The following is a 19,799-nucleotide window of genomic DNA, read 5'->3' as shown; positions in this document are numbered from 1 at the left end:
GCAGAAAACAAGACTTAAAAAGGATACGATTTTTAGTAAAGTGGATTTCCTTTGGACTTATTGTTAACTAATACGATTTAGTAAAACTTTATTGCTACGAAAATGATAGAACTGGGATCTACTGATGGCAAGTTTATGCATAAATATCTACATCTGGCAATAGAGCCTGTGATCATGCAAACCCCTGCTAGGTGACTTGCAGAAATGTAACCTCAGTGAGTAGACAGAGAACTGCAGATTCAGCTTACTGAATCATATCACAATATGGGCCACCTGTCAGCTCTGCCAGCCACCGTGCTGATGTTTCCAAGCATGTTTGAAAATCACTTGAAGTGTTCCCCAGTTCCTATTCCACCTCTGCTTTGTTCCTGCAGTAACTAGATACGTTTACATGCGATTTTTTAAAATGCCCAAAAAAATACAAGAAAGAAAAAAGCAATCATCTATGATGCCGTTATCCAAACACATCTGTTCTGATTTCTGTGGCTTTATGTTTTGTTTTGGTAGATGGTGGAGCCTGTTTTCCTTCTTGGTTTTCTTCACTTACTTGCCTTGGCTGTTTTTGCACATTTAAGAGTCAGTGCTATTAAAAAAAAGTCCCCTGGGGGGCCAGCCCAGTGGCATAGTGGTTAAGTTCACACACTGTACTTCAGTGGCCTGGGGTTTGTGGGTTTGGATCCTGGGTGTGGACCTACACACCACACATCAAGCCACGCTGTGGTGGCATCCCATGTGCCAAGTGGAGGAGGACTGATACAGATGTTAGCTTGGGGCCAATTGTCCTCACACACACACAAACACACACAGACAAAATCCCCTGGGGATTTTGACTGGCACAACAAGTATACAGTAATTTGGGGGGGAAATGGTAGCTTCTCAATTGAGTTTTCCCATCCATGAATATTGTATAGCTCCCCACTATTCAAGTCTTCTTATATTTCCTAGTGAACTAAAACTTTCTCTATAAAGGTCTTGAACATTCTTCTTAGATTTACTCCTATATTTTAATGACTTTGTTCACTACTGCAAACTAGATATTTTCTTATTTTTACATTTTAAAACACTGGTTTATTTCCAACTTTTAAATTTCTTTTTACTGTCTTTTATTCATCTGGCTGTATCTTAATTTTGCTTTTCTATATTTTTTTGAGTTAAATGATTTAAATTTTCGATTGATGTATTGTGACACATTTTCTAATAATTGCACTTAAGGTGCAAAATATTATGCAGCATGGGCTAGCTTTAAAATTTCATATCTAAATAGTAAAATAAGAGATTTCATTTTTAAATAGTAAATTTATTTTAATAATATCGCTGGAAGTTTTACCACAGCTCTATTTAAACACTTTTGAAAACAAAGATAAAATCTATACATACAATTACCTGCAGCTGAATAGAAATTAAGGTGGAAGTTTTGCAATGAACCCGGGTGGTATATATCAATTGTGCAACGACATTAGTCATGAGAATCACTTTAGTTTCTATGAAAGTACTAATGTTGCATCACCTATATATTAAGTAATTACAACTTCATCTATTTTGGTGTTAAAACAAGATTGTCATTTCTCTTTGATGGCATTTTCTTTGCATTACTGTTTCATAATTTTCTAGCCTATTTTGATTTGGTTAGGAATAAGAACATCGATTTATAGAAGAAGACAACTGATTATATTTCACTGAAATTTTAAGAAATATTGGCCAAATGGGAACCATTTTGCTATAGTAGAAAATCAAAATGTTAAAGTTTTAAAATGTAAAAAACTTTTCTCATCAATCTTAATTATACTCATCTTATTTTTGTTATAAGCACTTACCTAAAGTACAGTCATTAAAATTTAAAAAATAAGTTATATTGATTTTATTACTTTTTTATCCATTGCATACAAAATTCATTGCAAGACTTAGAAAACAGTTTCAGAAGTAACTGAAATTTATTCCTGTCTTAGACATGCAAATGGAGTTGGTTTTTAGGTTCTGATAACAATTCTCAAAACTTAAACTCAATATTTGTACAGGGAAAAATCTTTGGAATTCCATGAATTAAAAAAATACATATACTTCAAAATATATTAAAACATATTCAAAGCATAACAGAAAAACTTCCCATGAACCAATTCTCAAATAGTGGGAACATTCTACAGTTATATTTTAAAACTATTATTTCTTTATTTATAAAGTTGTACTTTTGTTTTACTCATTGCAGACAAATCGAAACTATAGAAAAACATAAAGAGAATAAACTTTTGGATAACTAGTGGAATTTTGAAAAGATTTGGGGAGTAATTTCCCTATTTGGGGGTATAAACTTGCCAATTCATGATCCCACCCTTGGTCTAGAGCAGGCTCACTTATAAGCCTGGAGGTAAATGATTTATGGAGCAGTGAAGTCAGCCTGGGCAGGATTCCTCTTAGGCTGATACTAGCCTGCTCTTTCCCCTGGTCTTCCTCCACTCCATGTCTGACCTTTAATGTATCTTTCCTGGCCCACAGGAGCCTTTGCCTGCTTCCCATCAAGGTGCCCTGCATAAGAACTTGGGCTCAGGGGCTAGTCTTCTTGGGTTTAAATGTCAGCATCTCCACTTAACATGAGTGGGACACTGGGCAAGTCTTCTGACCTCTCCTGGCTTCCTCATCTTTGAGATGAGTATGATCACAGCACCCAGGCTGGATTCAGTTATTGGTCCCAATCTTCACTCCCCTGTAGTAGCGTTACACATCCACACCCCTCACATGGCCTCCTGGTGGGCAGAGCCTACGTCCCTCACTCTTCACTTTGAGCTTGGGCATAGGACTTGTTTGGACCACAGGATGCTAGCGTACATTAAGCAAGCAAAGGCCTGGAGCATGCTTGTGAGGTTGGGTGTGCCCTCTTGCACTTCTGCCATCACCGTTAGAAGCACACGCTCTGAGTGTTCTGCAGGTCCCAGAAGAATGAGACACTGGGGAACATGAACTTAACCTGTGGCAGGCACCCCAGCCCAGATGAGCCCAGCTAGGTCACCCAAATGCTGGAAGACCCGGAGATGCATGAGGGAGAAGTAAGTGCTTGTTTTGTGAGCTACTGTGTTTTGAGATGATCTGTTCTGTGTCATTTTTGTGACATTAGCTGACTAATATAGTACCTGATGTACAGAGTGATTGTAAAGAAAAAATTAAGCACTGTATGTGAAGCACTTCAGAATTTATCACACAGTAACCACTCAGTGAGTGTTGGGTTTTTGGTGTTTCCAACCCTTTGTGTCATACCCTGGTTCCCTAACTGCCTCCTCCCACTGAGCGGATTTTCCAGCTTGAGACTCTCTTGTGAAAGGCACCCAGATGCACCTGCAGTGGTGATGACCCCAGGCCGATTCCTCACATAAAGCCCCACAGTCAGAGGCCGATACTTACAAGATAGGATTTTCTACGGATATAATCATTTCACAGTTTCCGATAGTTAAAATGAGAACATTACTCATATCAGAAACACTTAGAAAGATTTTATTAAAAATTTTCATGTCTACCATCTCTTCTCTCATCAGCATTCAGGTGAGCAGTCAAGATAATCTCCTACTACGGATGGAGATTTCTTTTTCAATGAAGCCAATGACCCCAAGAAAAAAATCATTTAAGATCGGACAAGTAAAATGAAACTTAATGTCAGCTTTCCATTTCTCCAAAGTGCCAAAAATGAGCCAGAGTTTATTTTTCAACAAAAGCTAATAATTCGCCTACATAATTTTTCACTTGAGAAATGGCGACACCCTGTGAGATAGTCCTGTAGCTCTGTGACTTGAGCAAGTACATAAGGCGCAGGGACTATGGAACTTCACAAAGCTGTCACAGGTGACTAAATATATTAAGATGCGCACGTGGTAAACACGGTGTCTGGGCCATAGTAAGGGCCAAGTGGATGACAGACAGTGTTTAAATTTGGCACAGGCTAAGTGGAGATGGGTGCAATGGGGGTCATCCTCTCCTAAGTAGCCGGCAGGGATGGTAAGAGAAGGGGCAGCCGTCAGAGTTTGGGAACAAGCCATAGCTAGAGCTTCTCCATGTTTTATCAAATGAAAAGCATTTCATGAGTAATTATGCATAAATATGAATCCTGGGATGTCTGTCTCTATCTTATCTACTTGGGTCACGTTGAAGATGCTCTTTTTGCCAGTTTCTCAAAATATTTTGTCTCAACAAGAAGAGCCCTTCAATTCTGCAGCACTATAATAGTCAGTTTTTTCAAGATTGCTAATTCTCAAAGCGAGTTTGGATTAAAGCCATACTCAAACTTTAGCGTAATCTGTGATTACATCAAACAGTGACTGAAAAGAGTTAAAACTTCGAGAACTCAGCATTCGCGAGTTTTAAAATCTTACTTCAATTTAGGATGTTATTTCATGTTATATTTATGCTAATGCTAGTTGATATTTTATTCAGCTCTTTAATAACATTTCATAGAACAAATATTTTGAATGAAAAGGATATATGTCTCAAGAAAATCACTAATTGTATGATCTCCTCTGGTCACCAGTGACTTCTCCATTGCCCAATCCAATTCCCAAATCTCAGAGTTGACAGAGTTGACCACTCTCTCCTCTTTGATGCCGTTTCTTCACTTAATTCCAAAACACCACACTCTTTTGGTTTTCTTCCTGCTTTACAAGGCTGTTATTCTTGATTTACTTTGCTGGTTCTTCATCTTCTCCCAAACCTTTTAATGTTGATGCATCTTAGGGCTCAGTCTTCAGTTCCCTTCTCTTTTTCCTTCACACTCAATCTTTTGGTGATCTTATCCAGTCTCATGGCTTTAAATATGGGGTGTATGCTAACGTGATGGTTTCGAAAATACACCCATGAATCCTTTGGTATATCTTTCCTCAAGAAGTGAAGCTTAATTTCACTTCTCCTCTTGAGTGTGACCGGCTAGTTGACTGGTGTCTACTGAATAGATTATAGCAGAAGTAAGCAAATGTCATTTCTAAAATTAGCTATAAAAAGACTGTGGCTTCATTTTGGGTAATCCCTCACTCTCTCTTGGTCACTTATCCTGAGGTAAGCCAGAAGCCATGCTGTGAGGCAGCCCTGTGGAGGGTCCCATGTGGTGAGGATCCGAGGCTACCAATAGCCATGTGAGTGATCCTCTGAGTCTGCCAACAACTATGTGAGTGAATTCGCTAGCTGGTCTTTCCCCAAACTAGCCTTCAAATGAGACTGCAGCCCTATCTAACACCTTGATTGCAGCCTCTAAGCCAGAACTTCCCAGCTAAGCACCTCCCAAATTTTTGACCCAAAGACACCGTGGGGTAACGACTATGGTTGTGAGCTGCTAAGTTTTGAGTAATTTGTGACCTAGCAATAGATAATTAATATAGTTGACTCTCATATCCATCTGTCTCCCCACATTTTCTTTCAGATTTCTAAACAAGCATCTCAAATTCAACACGTTCCAAACCGAACTGCCATTTTCACTTGTCCAGAATCTACTCCACCTTAACCTTTCCCATCTCATTTGAAGGCCACTCCATCCTTCTGGTTACTTGGGCCAAGAGATTTTAGTCCTCCTTGATTTCTCCCTTTCTCTAACTTCCCCCCTTGAATTTGGAAAATTGGCCTTATCTTCAAAATTTATTCAGAATCCCATAACCTCTTACCATGCTGATTGTCGCTTCTCCGATCTCAGCCACCACCATCCCTTCTTGCCTGGATTACTGCAGTAGTCTTCTAATTCACCTCCTTCTTTCTGCCCTTGGCATCTCCCCTGACCCTAGGCTATTTTCAGCAAAGCAGCTAGTGCGATCCTTTTAAAACATAAGTGAGATCACATTACTACTCTGCTACAATCCTTTCAATGCCTTCCCATCTCACTCTGCAAAAAGAAAAGCAGAGTCCTCAGAAGGGCCCACAAGGCCCTGTTTGGGCTGGCACCTGTCAGCTGCTGACCACACCTCCCATCTTCCTGTCCTCACTCTCTCCCCTCCTGCCCCACTGGCTGCTTTGCTGTTCCTTCAACATGCCAGGCATGCTCTAGCCTCTGGGCCTTTGCTTTTGCTGTCTTCTCTGCCAGGGGTGCTCTTCTTCCTGATATCTACTTGGCTGACTCTTTCAATTCCTTATATGTTTGCTCAAAACTCCCTTTTGCAACAAGGCTTATATTGTCCATTCTATTCATTATTGGGACTGACTTGTCTCTTGCTATGAATTTTCAATTCCTTTCACTCAATTCTACTTTCCATCCAATAGCATGTGCAACTTTCCAACATACTAGATCATGTATTGTTTCTTGTCTATTTTCCATCTCCCCTTGCTGGAATAGAAGCTCCATAAGAGCAGGATTCTTTGTCTATTTTATCCCAAGTGCCTAGAATCGTGCCTGATATATAGACATGCTCAGTGAAAACTTGTTGAATAAAAGAACAAATGCTTACAAGACTAGCACCATCATCTGGTGGCAGAAACATCAAGGCCAAGAACCCAAGAATAAATAATTATTTTCAAGAATCTTACACACCAGACCAAATGGCAAGTATCAATTTATACACCTCCACTAGTCTGCTTATTTGCTGAACTTGTGCTTTTGTGGTTGTCTATCTATAAAACAGAAAAATCATATTTTAATATGGTTGCATCCTAGGGCTCAATCCTTGGACCCCGTCTCTTTTTTCCTTTACACTCAATCTTTTGGTGCTCTTATCCAGTCTCATGGTTGTAAATGTAGTCTGTATGCCAATGTGTTGGTTTAAAAAATACGCTCATGAATCCTTTGGTGTATCTTCCCCCAAAAGGTGAAGCTTAGTTATCCTCCTCTGACTGTGGGCTGGACCTGTTGACTTGCTTCTAAGAACAGGCTACGGCACAAGTGATCGGATGTCATTCCCCACCTGATGGGAATTTTTTCAAGAACTAAGTGAGCTACCACAAGAGAAGGGCCTAGAACAGTGGGTGGCACAAAGTAAGCACACATATTGTTCAACATTCAGCAGATTTGCTCCCCTAAGATTTCTCTTTCCAATGGGCTGCTTTGGGTAAGTCTTGATGGGAAGTTTTCCCAAGGTGTGGGAAATAAAGAGATATCTGTTATTTCAGTCAATAGGAACAGGCAATCTAAATTCTTCCAACTCCTGTTGTTTGATAGTGTGGTCTTTGTAAAATGAATGTCAGGACAGGCTGTGTCAACTTGTGAATGAGAGCACGTAGTGAAATCTACACTGAATTCATATTTCAGCCTAAAACAGTTAAAGCCACATTGAAATTCACAGAAACGTGAGAAATGCACTTACATAACTTGTATTTTTTTAAAAAAGTAATGTTGACGTGTCTTGTTCTAAAACGTGATTTTTGGAAAAGAAATTAGACCTTTTGTGGAACAAAATGAATGCTCTTGAATATTGGTAAATGTTAGTAAATATGTCAAATCAAGGCCTTAAGTTTGGTAGTTTCTGAAGTATGTTAATACATTAATGTTCACATTAAAATACATTATAACAGCTAAAGCCAGCCTCACGGACACATGACCTGTGTGGTGACGCGGGTTCCCAAGCTCAGAAGGGCCTTGTGCTTGGTTTCGTGTTCAGCTCTTTGAACAAATACAAATGAAAATTGTATTTTCACTTCAGCCTGGGGTCTATAAGTTATGTAGCTAGCCCTGGGGCTGATTATTATCAATCGTGAACTGATGTTGCCTCAGGGGTAAAAGGACATTTCAAAACATCTGAGCATGTTATGAAATACACTTAACTTCTTTGTGTCTCATACTATTTATAGTAAAACGCAACTGAAAACATTTCCCTTTGGCCATGGATGCAAAGGGTGTGTACTCGTCCACAGATTGCTGAGGTCATTACGGATTTTCACTCACTGATGCTAATCACAAGGATTTGAAAATAACCACGTGGCTCATGGCTCCATAATGCTTTAAAAGTCAGCTATTGATAGAAGCCAGTAAAAACACAGTAAAACTTCTTTAAAATAATTCCTCATTTATACATATTTGAATATGGTACCAAGTACATCCTAAAAACATATAGTGGAAGATTCTAAAGTAAATTTACTTTAGATAACTTGAATACATTTCCCAGACACATAGGAGTTTCACTCTTTGAATTAAAAAAAAGCCCCAAACTAAAGAAAACTAGAGTTAGTCATCATTCCTTCCCTTTGGTGCATCAAGGCTGGTGGGTTTTAAATTTTCCTGCTATATTACAAATTCCTTGAGAGCTTGGACTCAAGCTTACAACACCAGAGGATGGCGGAATGCCTTGGGTGGAGCAGACCTCAACCCATGACAGCAGCAATTAGCAAATAGGTTATTAACAATGAACTTTCAGCCTAGTGGAGGAAATTGAGACTCTCTCTCTTCTCTTTTTGGGCCCAGGGTAAGGTGTCAGAACTCTTCCTGGAAAGCCCTTCAGAAAGTGACTCCTCTTCATAGCAAACACTTAACCCACGTGCCAGCCCCGTTCTAAGCTCCCTACGTGGAGTGGTCCTTTTCATCCTCACCCCTAGCCATCCTAGAAGGTAGGTGCTATTTTCATCCCCATTTTACAGATGAGGAAACTTGAGGCACACAGAACTTCAGTCACAGTTAGGAGATGGCAGGGCTAAGATTCAACCCCAGCGGAGAGTCCCAGAGTGTGTGCTCCGACTGCGCATGGAGCCATGTCCCCAAGCATGGGGTAGAGCTGGCCACAGGAAGAGGGAGTGTACCCTCCCAGGTGGCCCAGGCAGCAGGGACAGCAGGAGCAACGTCCCTCAGAGGGGGTGAAGGTGGGTCATACTGCTGGGCCATGGAGAGCGTGTGGACATCTAATACCCCTTCTTGGAAAGTGCCATCACCCTGACTCTCCGTTGGGGAAGTCACAGAGGATTGCGGTATTGTCATCCTTTTAAAGCAGTGGCCTGAAGGCTCAGTCCTGGGCGCAGAAGCGGCCCTGCTGGTGCACTGCAGCCAGGGGGAGGCCACGTGGCTAGGTCTGGCCGGGTCTCCGGGCTGCGGCCAGCATGTGCCTCCAGCCGGCCCACAGCGCCCCCTGGAGGCATGGCGGTGCGCCCGCAGGTGCCTGTCTTTCAAGAGATGCCCCAAACCCCGCGCTCATCTTTCCGTTTTCATCCCTCACTGCGGGGAAGCATGAGGTTTTTTTTTGAGGCAGGAATCAGTGTGTTCGTTTGAGTGAACGAGAGGGGTGGTTCCGCTGCCCGCTGCAGAGCGCTCTGTGCAGCCCGGGCAGGAAGGCACCGTTTCACTTTCTCGGGAAACAGGGTTTCCCCGCCGCTGTTTGTGTCTCGGGGGATTTCTCAGGGCTCTGAAAACAATATTTCCCTGGCTGGGAGGAATATGGGGGGAGGATGCCTGATGTGTTTTGAATTCTTTGAAATGTCTAAGCATCTAAAAAAAATAATCATGGTGGGTAGGTGTGAGTAGGTCTTTAAAATATGGCACATTTTCCCCCCAAAGCTTAAAATAGAACTTTTCAAGGGAAATTAAATGAAAGTATAAAAAATGTGTAGATGTTCTTCTTCTTACAAAACAGAAGCTAAATGTTACAGCTCCACCCCCCACCCCCAGTCATTATCATCCATGCAAAAGCAGCTACCCCAGTCTTCCCTTAAATCTTTCCCACGCTCTGTATGCAGACCCTGCTGCCAACCGTGAGCATCAGAGCTTTCCCCCAGGGGACCCACTATTTCCCTGATGAATCCTACAAGCCCAATGTTCGCATTCATCGCCTCCACCCCTTTTCTTTGCCAGTGTGGAATTTTGGGGAGGCTGTCACACATTCCCTGTGCTTGTCTGTTTCTTTCTGAAAAATACACGGAATCCTATCTGAGGTGCACCTGGCCCTGGGGAGTGTGGCTCAAGTCAGACAGCTTCCCCCCAGGATCAGAGGGGGCACACCCTGGTGGAATGCTGTCCTTGGAGAAAGAGGATGCAAGTTTAAGGCTTGCTTCTGCCATTTCCTCTCTGTGGGACTCCGGGCAAGCCCTCAACCTCTCTGAGCTTTACCTTCCTCCTCTGTGGAATGGGTTGTGAGGATAAAGCGAGTGCATGCACGTGATGAGCCTGGCAGATGCTCCGTTCTGAGAGGGCACAGGCCTGGGGGTGGTGGGGGGAGGGTATTCCCCAGGCACCTGGGCTTGGTGATATGCCCTAGTTAGTGCTCTCTGGATTTTGTTGTGGCAATAAAGGGCTCAGAAGCCGGCAGGCACGACTCATTTCCAGAGGATGAACGGTGACCAGCCCCCGAGGTCATTGCTCTGGGATTCTAACTGGAGCTTGGGTTTGTTCGAGGTCAGGGGGTCACACTCCTTGGTCCCTGGCCATGTCCTGTCCTCAGGGCCACTGTGTCCCTCACTCAGGCTCAGATAGTCTCTTGCACCCAAAGCTAGCTGGTGGCCTGGCCAGATGGGTCCCGCCACTGCTCCTTGTTTATCTACCACCTTGGAAGCTGCAGGACCAGGGGCCCCCTCCTGGGGAGAGGTTGCTCTTCATTCCTCTTAAGTTTCATGGAGAAGAGGAGCCCCCAAAACTAAGGGGAGAGGAGTGTGGGGCAGGGAGGTGACAAGGGCCCGGTGCTGCCCACTGGGTGGCTTACCCGCCATTGGCCCAGTGGGTCATCCTCCCCACTCTGCTGCCTCACGAGGGAGAATATTCTTTATACTCTACCTGCCCCTTCAGCCTCCTCTCCCATCTTCCCTGAGGCGATGAGGGGGTTACCTAGTTGATGGGTGACTCCTGGGTGGAGCTAATATATCAAAAATTGTAAGCAGGGAGCCAAGGAGGGGGAGGGCATAAAGTGGGGAGTGTGGGAGAGACGACTTGGTCTTTCTCCTTCCCTCTCTGCCCAGAGCAGTTCGAGGTGGCCCCCTGGGGAAAGTCTGGTCTCTGGGGCGAGTTAACAACCTGAGCTCCTGGAAGTGAGGAATTTATTTGGGCCCCATCAGTGAACTTAACAAGTAATTCCCTGGGCAGTTGTAAAGATGTGCTGGATGGGAACTCGGTTCAGAGAACCACGATGAATTTAGATCAGACAAGTATCCAGAGCACATGTAGCTTTTACACCGATAGACCCGCGTGCATGTGTGTTCTCGGAAGTGGGAAAGAAGTCACGGGGAGGTGTTGCGAGTAGATAGTTGTTCTACAGGCAAGACAATTAATATTGTACTCTGTTGACGTCTCCGCCCCTAATCTCATGCAAATATTGAGGAAGTATAGTTGCATATTTTCCCAGGGAGAAAAATGATTATCATGATTGTTAACATTAATGATTTATTGAGTTTCTAAATTTCTGATTTTAAATCTGCTGCTGTGAATACATTCAACACTTTTTAGTAACCCCAAGGTCAAGTTCACCCAGGACTTCTTTGTGATGGACTTCCTATACTCGTCTTGTCCTAGTTCTCTACCCACTGCAGATGTGATGCTGCCGGAGGGATGCAGCCTCTGGGGGCCTCGATTGTCAGATGAAGGGGAGTCCCTTGCAGTGTTGCCAGGTAGTGGAGACTTTGAAAGAAATTGCCTTTTAACAGAGAGGGAGGCAATGACGGTTTTGTGACTTACCTCCGCTTGGCGATGACCAGCCAGTCCCTGAAGAGGAAGAGATGCCTCTGCTTGGTCTCGGGGCCCTGGGTCAGCACCACCGGGCTCTGGAGGATGGGCTCGCCCTGCTGCTCCAGCAGGTCCGGCTGTTGGAGGGATGCTCTTGAGGCTAGGCTTTTCCTGGGGGGGGAGAGTAGGTGTTAATGGTGAGGGAAGAGTGATGGAGAGGCAGAGAGTATATGAGAGCCGCATCCCCAGACAGCAAGTCACCGCGAGTTTGGCTTAACTGGGCGGCGGGGGGGGGGGCGGGGACGGGAATTAGCAGAGAAAACAACGAAGAGGCACATTGCAGGTTGTTTTTCTAAAACCCGAACTTTGAAGAATGGGTTTACAATAAAGCACAGGACACCGGGTATTGTTGGTCCTGCTTCAGTGAATAGCTGATCACAGCTTGTCACGCAAATGTGAAGGATCTCTGTGAGAATTTTAACAATGCTTCCCAGACTTTCACACTCCACAGCACACACAATAAATGACAATATTTGTATAACACCAGGAGGTAAACAGAGGCAGGGAAGGCTGAGCGGCCCACCCAGTCCTTGTGCAGCTATGCCCAGAGCTGAGGGGAGCAGAATGATGGCATCGCCATAACTCTTTTGTGCCACCTGAGTGGGAAGCTCTGACTGAGTCACGTAATGAGGAAAAGTTGTCCCTAAAAGTTGGAACAGTCAGGTTTAGCCGGCTGAGAAATCTAAACGAATGACTCTAAATTAAATGGTTTTCTTCCGTATGGGGACTGAGCGGGAAAGCAGAATGAACATCACCCGGGAGTTTCAAGTCGTCGTGATTCATGACTTGACTCCAGTATCTTCTTGTGATTCTTACGATGCTAGAATCACTCAGTTTCTGTTGCCATTGCCACTTGCTCACTTCCTGGTCATTTACCCTGTTTCTGGCAGAGACAGATGACCTCAGCAGGCAGCGTGCGTGCGTGCATGCAAGAGTGTGTGTGGAAGGAGAGAAGGGATGGCGGGTGATGCTCCTCAGCAGCTCTGACATAGAGCCATAAACATGGCTCCCTGATTGAATGCTTTTCTGATTATTTTAACTTCTGCTCACATCCACCTCCTTCTGCTCTCAAGACAGCGATGCTACCTCTGGGAGGCAAAGCTTTTACAGAGGGAACCTTCTGTTTAATTCCAATGTGGTCTTTGAATAAAGCCGTGTTGGGGCTTCAGGACACATTTCTGTTTTTTAAAGCAAACATGACCATTTTCAATTCTCAGTATTTTCCAGAAATCGATGATGTGGCACGAGTCCCTGATGAACAGTTCCCACCCGTTCCTGCCACTCTGCTCTCTGACCTTCTCACCCCCACACACCTCCCACTGCCCTCGCCTGGTTTCTCTCAGCACAAGGTGGTGTCCTGAAATGATACAGCCCCAAGTAAAGCCTGGGCACTTCAGAGGTAGGGGGTTTTCAACTCTTTCTGATGGCGAATTAACTATTTGCGGGGGGTGGGGGGTGGGGTGGGCAGGATAGAGAAGTTGGGACTCAAGCCATAGCAACTGGGAACTAGAACTCTCTGCTCCATTTATAAAGGTCTTTTGGTTTTCTCTGAGTTTATTTGGGAAACTGCCTGATGATTTCCATATATTTGAGAGATTATAACTCACTAGCATGGAGCACAACTTTGTCTGTCTGGTTTCAGAGTCTGCCTCACTGCCTAACCCAGAGGTTGCACCCTCAAATGCCTGAGGAGCCAGGTGGGGACAATGAAGGGGTGAGGTGAGTGATAGGGAGCGGTGAGGACTGTGGAAAATGGCAGAAGCCATGCTGTGTCCAAAAGGGGCAGCACATTGGTATCACGTAGGAATGTGGGCCTGGTGTTCCTGCTAATTATTTAAAAGGCCAATAAGCTAAAATTCTATTAAATGTCAACTGATTCTAATCATTTATTTAACCACACAAGGCTTGGACCTCTGGCCCAATTCATCCTAGTCACCTGCAGATTTAGAGCCCATGAAAACACTCAGATGATCCAGAACCTCTGGTGATCTGAGCAAAATATTTGAATATTTTTAATATGTTCTAAGCCATATTGAGAGGAACAGATCTAAATCTGTCAGATAATTATTCATTTGAGCTTTAAAAAAATATGAACCCACAGATAACCCACAACCAGTAAAAGGAAGTAGGTAAAGTTTCTTTTTTAAGAATGCTGCTTTGCCAAGTGTTTTCCCACATTTTAATCTTGATTTCTTTTCTTTCCCCTCTCCTTCCTTGCTGGCCCCCCAATTGCCCTCTCCTCCTTTTTTTTTTTTGCATTTCTTTGCGATCCCAGAAGAACCTGTACACTGTCTGGGGTTAATTTTCCTACACACGCTCGGGGACCTAATCTGAGTGATGTCACACAAAAAAAAAGTACCTCGTGTTAACCAGGTTTCACAACAAAGGCGGCTCAGGGCTCGCACCCTAGGGGAAATTTTAGAAACGCACTGAAATAGGAAACAAGTGATGTAGCAAATACCTGATGGACGGAAATAACTTTGCTCTTGGCCTTTCCGCGTGGTGATGAATTTCCAGCAGAGAGTGGGGCCGATGGCGGCTTCTCACAGTGAAAGTGCTGGCTGCCTGCGTTCCACTGTGACCTACTCTGCTCCCCCAGAACTCAACGTGGGAAATGCTCTAGTGGACTGAGGTCCCCACAGAGGTCAGGTCAGCTCCTGCCTGAAGAAGCTTTGGGGGCGTGTTTGGAAAGGGGCAAGGAAAGAATGGTTGGTGGACCGTGGAAGTGAAGCAGGCATGAGCAGATGTGTGATTCTGGAAAGGGGTAGGGGAATATTTACTCTGGTCCTTTCACTTGGCTGTGGGTTTGCAGAGAGGAATGGGGAGTGATGAAATAGCTGGGGGTTCTCTGAGTTTTTTCTGGTGATTTTGTAAAAGGAAAAAAGTGTTGTTCAACTGATTTCAGCATTAGAAGCTGAGTTTGAACCCATCCTTTCGTAGGGGCTGGGGTTTAGAGGTACCAGGGATGTTGGTCCTTAGTGTTGGTCCTTAGTCCCCATGACTTGGGGATCCTGGCATTTGGAGTCACTCCAAGTGAAGTCATGGGGCACAGCCCTCTCTTGACAGTCACGTTATTTTCGTGTGGTTCTTCCCCAAGTCCACATGTGAGACTTGTTACCCAACACTAGGGTTCCACAGCAGCTGCTCTCTGCCCTTCCCCTTTCTCTTACTATTTATTTTCAAAGTTGACTCCAGCCTATGGCTCCAGTTACCACCTTCTTCCATGGGGCTAACGTTAACTGAGTGCCTGCGACGTGCCAGGTGAATCTCTTTACTCTGTTTTTCAATCCTTTTTCAGTGAGGCTGGTTTTACAGATGAGGAAACTGAAGTTCAGGGATGCAACATCGTCTGCAGATCATGGAGCTACCAAGTGGCAGAGCTGGGAGCTGGAATCAAGACTTTTCCATGTGTCCAAACTCTACCTCCTGAGTATTTCTCATTTACCCCTTCTTTTTCATCTTTGGTGTCATCACTGAAGTCCCAAGCTCTCGTAGCACTTTGCCTATATGGCTTTGATAGTTTCTGACAGTTTTCTTTCCTCCTTTCTTTCTTTTTTGCTGAGGAAGATTTGCCCTGAGCTAACATCTGTGCCAGTCTTCGTCTATTTTGTGTGTGGGTTGCTGCCACAACATGGCTGATGAGTGGTGTGGGTCTGTGTCCAGGGTCCGAACCCGTGAACCTGGGCTGCCAAAACAGAGTGAGCTGACTCCAACCACTATGCCACAGGACCAGATCCTCTGACAGTTTTCTTGCTTCAGATCTTAACACTCGCAATTCTCTGTCCCCCTCTAACCTCCACATAACTCTCTGGGAAATTTTAACAAGTGTATGAGCTTAAGCCACACCCAGGCTTACAATCCTGCCCTGCTCGCATGGCCTTTGGGGTTCTCAGGGCTCTGTGTCATTGGCCCTGGCCCTTGGTGTTTGCTGAGGTGCCCCCTCCACATTTCAATGCAGGGACCACGTGTAGTCTGGATTGGGTGTCTCTCTGCCAACCTCTGTCATCGAATTGCTTCGTGTCCATCTGTCTGTCTTCTCTATTGTAATGCAGATTCATTTCTACGCCCCAGCATAGTGCCTGAATGAGGAAAATGCATGATGAACAAATGAATGCATGAACGAAGCCTGCAGCAATGTGTTGAACCACCTTTGAACTTTTATGTGCTTTGCTTAATTTGCTTTCCACTGAGGTCATCTGGATTTCTCTTGCCCTTTCCTGGCTCATCACCCATAATCAGTTTGAAGCAAGGGGACACAGTTGGGGACCAAGGGGAAAAAGCAGCAGGTAATGGAACCACAGAGGAGCCGGAATCCATCGCGGGCCCTGCTCTTGCGCAGACACCAGTGTAGGGAAGAAAGAAATCATGGAGCTAGGGAGGCCCCGGTTACAGAGTAGCCTGGCCAGGCTCATGGCACACAGCCTCTCCATCAGCAGGGTCTCTCCTGGTTCAGCACCTCCTTCTAGAATAAAAACAAACATTGGCTGGACACCTGTGTCCCAGCCAGTGTTCGAGGAGCATCTGCTCCAACCAGGCGGGAAGTTCTTAACTCTCACCTGGAATCACATCAAGGCGCCTTTTCTTCCTTGTCCTTTCTAAAATTGTATAATAAACAAATAAAAATATTTATACCTTATCACAAATGAGAGACACTATCCATTCTCTCTCTATAGGGTATCTGGCTTTTTTTTGATGTTGAAATTTTGTTTTGGGGTTTTAGTAAAACGCTGTGTTTTTTTTTCTGTGATGTTTATCATTAACTCTCTAATATTTTCTCTAATAATAATTAATGGCTTTTCAGAAGGTTGAGAGTTCAAAGCACTTTCCCGACATTATCTCACTTGATTTTACTCCCTCTGCCTTGTGAATCAGGTGGGAATCCTGGAACCCTATTTACAGATGGGGAACCCAAGTCTCAGAGAAGATGAGGAACAGAAGGGATAGATGGCCGGAGGACAATGTAGGTCCTGGTCTGCAGACTCTAAATTTTACCTGTGAACTTCAGCTTTCTCCATTATGTTTGTTTACTTTGTTGATCCTTCGTAGGCCATTTAGAGAGCCTCCCACTAGCATGAAGGCCATGGATGGAATGTTCTCTGTGGAGACACTGTTAGCTGATGGGTTGACTGTGGGCTCAGGGGAAACACCCGCCTGGAGAGCTGCCTGGAGACACCCACAGCGGGGTGAGGGGCAGGAAGCAGCACTGTGCTGCCCGCATGTTAGCTCACCTGAGCTGGGCCTACGTCTGGCTGCCCAGCCTCGCTCTGGGCCAGCACACCCTCAGGGCAGTGGTGGGCTCAGTGCCAGGAAGTTCCACCACTCCCAATGCTTCTCTCTGTGGGCTGTGTAAGAGACATGGGTGGTCCTAAGAGGCAGAGGCAGGGAAGCCCAGCCCCCGGGTACCTGTGGCTGTGGCTGTAGGTCAGCATCGTTTCAGCTGGCTTTGAAGCACTTCGTATTCCACACGAGGACTTCTTAACCAGGAGTCACGGGGGGAGGGCACATAGTTGCTCTTCTTTTTAATCAGCTTCTCAAAGGGCTCCATGTCCCCCAAATGTTTAACATTCACTATTCTACAGGAATTTCATGAATATATAAATAACGTCCTACAACCAAAGTGGAGGTGTCCTATATTATCCCCAATGCATGGTGATGACATACTGCTGTGCTCACCACGTCAGGCAGTGTCCCCTCCTGCCCTCCAGACATGCTGCTGTGCCGTTCGGAATGCTGTCCATGGGATGTGCTGTCCTCCACTTGCACTGGCCAACTCCCACTTGTCCATCAGAACCCAACTCTGCTCAACCCGTCTTCGACTCCCAGGGAAGCCCTCGGACACCTTCCTCTAAGCCTCCAGCACCTGCTCTGGCCCTCACACCCATCTTGCTGTCCTGTGGTTACCTGTCCACCTGTCACTCTGTTAGGGACACCTTGACAGCATGGCCTTTGTTGTAGCATCTTTGCATCCCTAGGGTCCAGTTCTGTGCCAGGTACACAGAAGGCGCTCAGGACATCTGTGTTTGATTGACGGTCTTGAAGCCAGACTATGAAGAGCAGACATGAAGCCAATTCTGGGCCTAATCAGGTCAAAAGATGTGGTTAGCCTGATTCACACAGGACTCTTTAAATGTCATATGAAAATTGTCGCTTGCATTTGGATGATGTGGTTACCATGACAACCAGGGCAGAGATGTCAGCCGCTTATTGAGTACCTCCTGTAGCCAAAGCACTTTATTGGATTCCCTTGTAAGGAGATGTGTAAATTCTGCTTGATTCGGTCATAGAAAGTTTAAGGTCTTGAGTCTTGGTCCCACCACGAGACCAAGCCGCGTGCATCTGATGTGTTTCGTGCTTAGATACTCTCACAGGCACACTGCATATCTAAGACTAAACATCTAGTAAAAGAGATCAGTTGGGAAGTTAACCAGGTGGCTCTGATTCGTCTTTGGAAGGAGAACCATTTGATCGTATGAGTCAGATCATCTGTCGATTACAAATAGTAGATCTTGAACGTGCCAGGTCAATCAGGGTGCTAATATGGAGGCAGAGGGATGAAATCCACCAGCTTTAGCAGATGTCAGACACACTTTACTTTCATTTACCATCTGGAATATCGTTAACTTTGGCAGCAGTCTTACTCAAGGCCATCATTTGACTTCTATAAACCAGACTCCCATTTGTGATTTTTCTCAGCCTTTCTATTGTGTATATTAGCTTACAATAGACTGCTAGTGTCCATAGATACTTGAAACTTTTACTTGAAGTTTTAACTGCTAAAGATGCTTGTAAAAATCATGGTATGTGGATTCAGGTGTTTGGTTCCCAGCTAGCAAATTGAAACCATCTCCAAGCACATCTCTCAAAGGGCTTCTGCTGACCTCCCATCCTCCTGTGATGTATGGAGTGGAGGGCAAGGAGTGGCCTTCCCAGGTAACAAATACTGGGTGGGGACGTCCACCAGCACGCCTGCCCTCCTGTAGGCCAAGTGCATTACCCAGGCTTTCTGTCAAGTTTATCTTATGTTTGGAGAGCTTGGGAAAGTGCTCTTCATCCGCCTGATGAAGAAAAGATGTTCCCATCACTTTCTGAGAGACGCTGCCATCACTTCTCACGTCTCCTCGTGACTCCTCGCTTCATGTGCCCACTCGTTTGTGACTGAGGGTCATTGACCACAGTTAAGGTCCCAGCTCAGTGATGCTCAAGCAAGCACCCAAAATGTATAAGCTCTGCTCTGCTCCAGTCTGCTTCTCTGCACCCCCCGCCCCTCCCATCCTCCGCTCTTGCAGGATCCTCATCACAGCACACCCATCTCAGTTGCCAGGGCTCCCTTCTGAGTGTCGGCACCTCCCTCTGGGTGATGGTGACTCTGGGGAGGTCGGGCTGCATCTGCAATGGTCCCCCCCCCCCCCAGGCCTTTCTGGCTCTCCCATCTCTCCCCAGTCCTTTCACATCAAAGTCACGACATCAAACCTGTGACTCCAAGGCCCCCATCAGGATAACAGCATATAACCTGCATTCTCAAATGACCGGAGGGAAAATCCTGTCTGCCACTGACTGCTGCGGCTTCCTTCAAAATGCTTCCAGCAGGTGCGTAAAGGCAGAAGCTACTTGTCTATATCCGCTGAGCTTTCACATTCAGGAAGGGGGTCTGCTGGCTCCATGGGAGAGAAGGAGCACTCTACGGGGAGTCCATGGGCTCTGCACACTGCAGCAGAGCCTCCAGCATGAGTCGGGGACCCGCTTGCATGTCCCTGAGTGGACTTGAGTTGCGTGTGTCTGCGGCAGCCTGGAGTGGGGGCTTTGTGCCCAAGAGTGGGGTCTGGGGGTAAAGGAGAGACCGCAGGGTAATCACAGAGACGTCCTCCTTTTCTGTGGGTCCCACTGGGCTTTGCCATGTGCTGTCCACTGCCTGGAGTGGCCTGTCTTTGGCCATTCTCCCAGGACCCTTGGCAACACTGTTTTAGTTTCCTCTAACCCCACTGCCTGCAAGAGTTTTAGGTAAGGCCTGAGACTGTGGTGTCACCGCATCTGAACTGGGATCCTAGTCCTCATCATCTGTTCGGCAAGTCATCCAACCTCCCAGAGCATCATTGGGATAATAACTTTGTCCGCTTCTGAAGGTCAGTTTGAGGGTAAAGGATGCAATGCGGTGATGGTGAGCGGTGTCTGGCCTACAGGAAATGCCAATAACTGGTGGCCATTCCAAGCTCATTCGGCCCGA

The 19,799-nt window shown here is 45.5% G+C and overlaps 1 protein-coding gene and 1 long non-coding RNA gene across 2 annotated transcripts in view; one reads left to right on the top strand and one right to left on the bottom strand.

Annotated features, from left to right (window-relative positions):
- Nucleotides 1-19,799, bottom strand: part of TAGAP (T cell activation RhoGTPase activating protein) — an 82,179-nt gene that overhangs the window by 47,615 nt on the left and 14,765 nt on the right. The window contains exon 3 of the mRNA XM_001500883.7: nucleotides 11,531-11,689. Coding sequence (XP_001500933.5) covers nucleotides 11,531-11,689 — 159 coding nt within the window. The remainder of the gene's footprint in view (nucleotides 1-11,530; nucleotides 11,690-19,799) is intronic.
- Nucleotides 13,999-16,114, top strand: LOC138921695 (uncharacterized). Its single transcript, XR_011434495.1, has 2 exons — nucleotides 13,999-14,227; nucleotides 14,877-16,114. It is a non-coding gene; the product is annotated as an uncharacterized lncRNA (long non-coding RNA).

This window comes from Equus caballus, chromosome 31 (genome assembly GCF_041296265.1).
Source record: "Equus caballus isolate H_3958 breed thoroughbred chromosome 31, TB-T2T, whole genome shotgun sequence".
Taxonomy (NCBI): domain Eukaryota; kingdom Metazoa; phylum Chordata; class Mammalia; order Perissodactyla; family Equidae; genus Equus; species Equus caballus.
The sequence above is the reverse complement of the archived record's forward strand: the minus strand, read 5'-3'. Positions and strand labels throughout refer to the sequence as shown.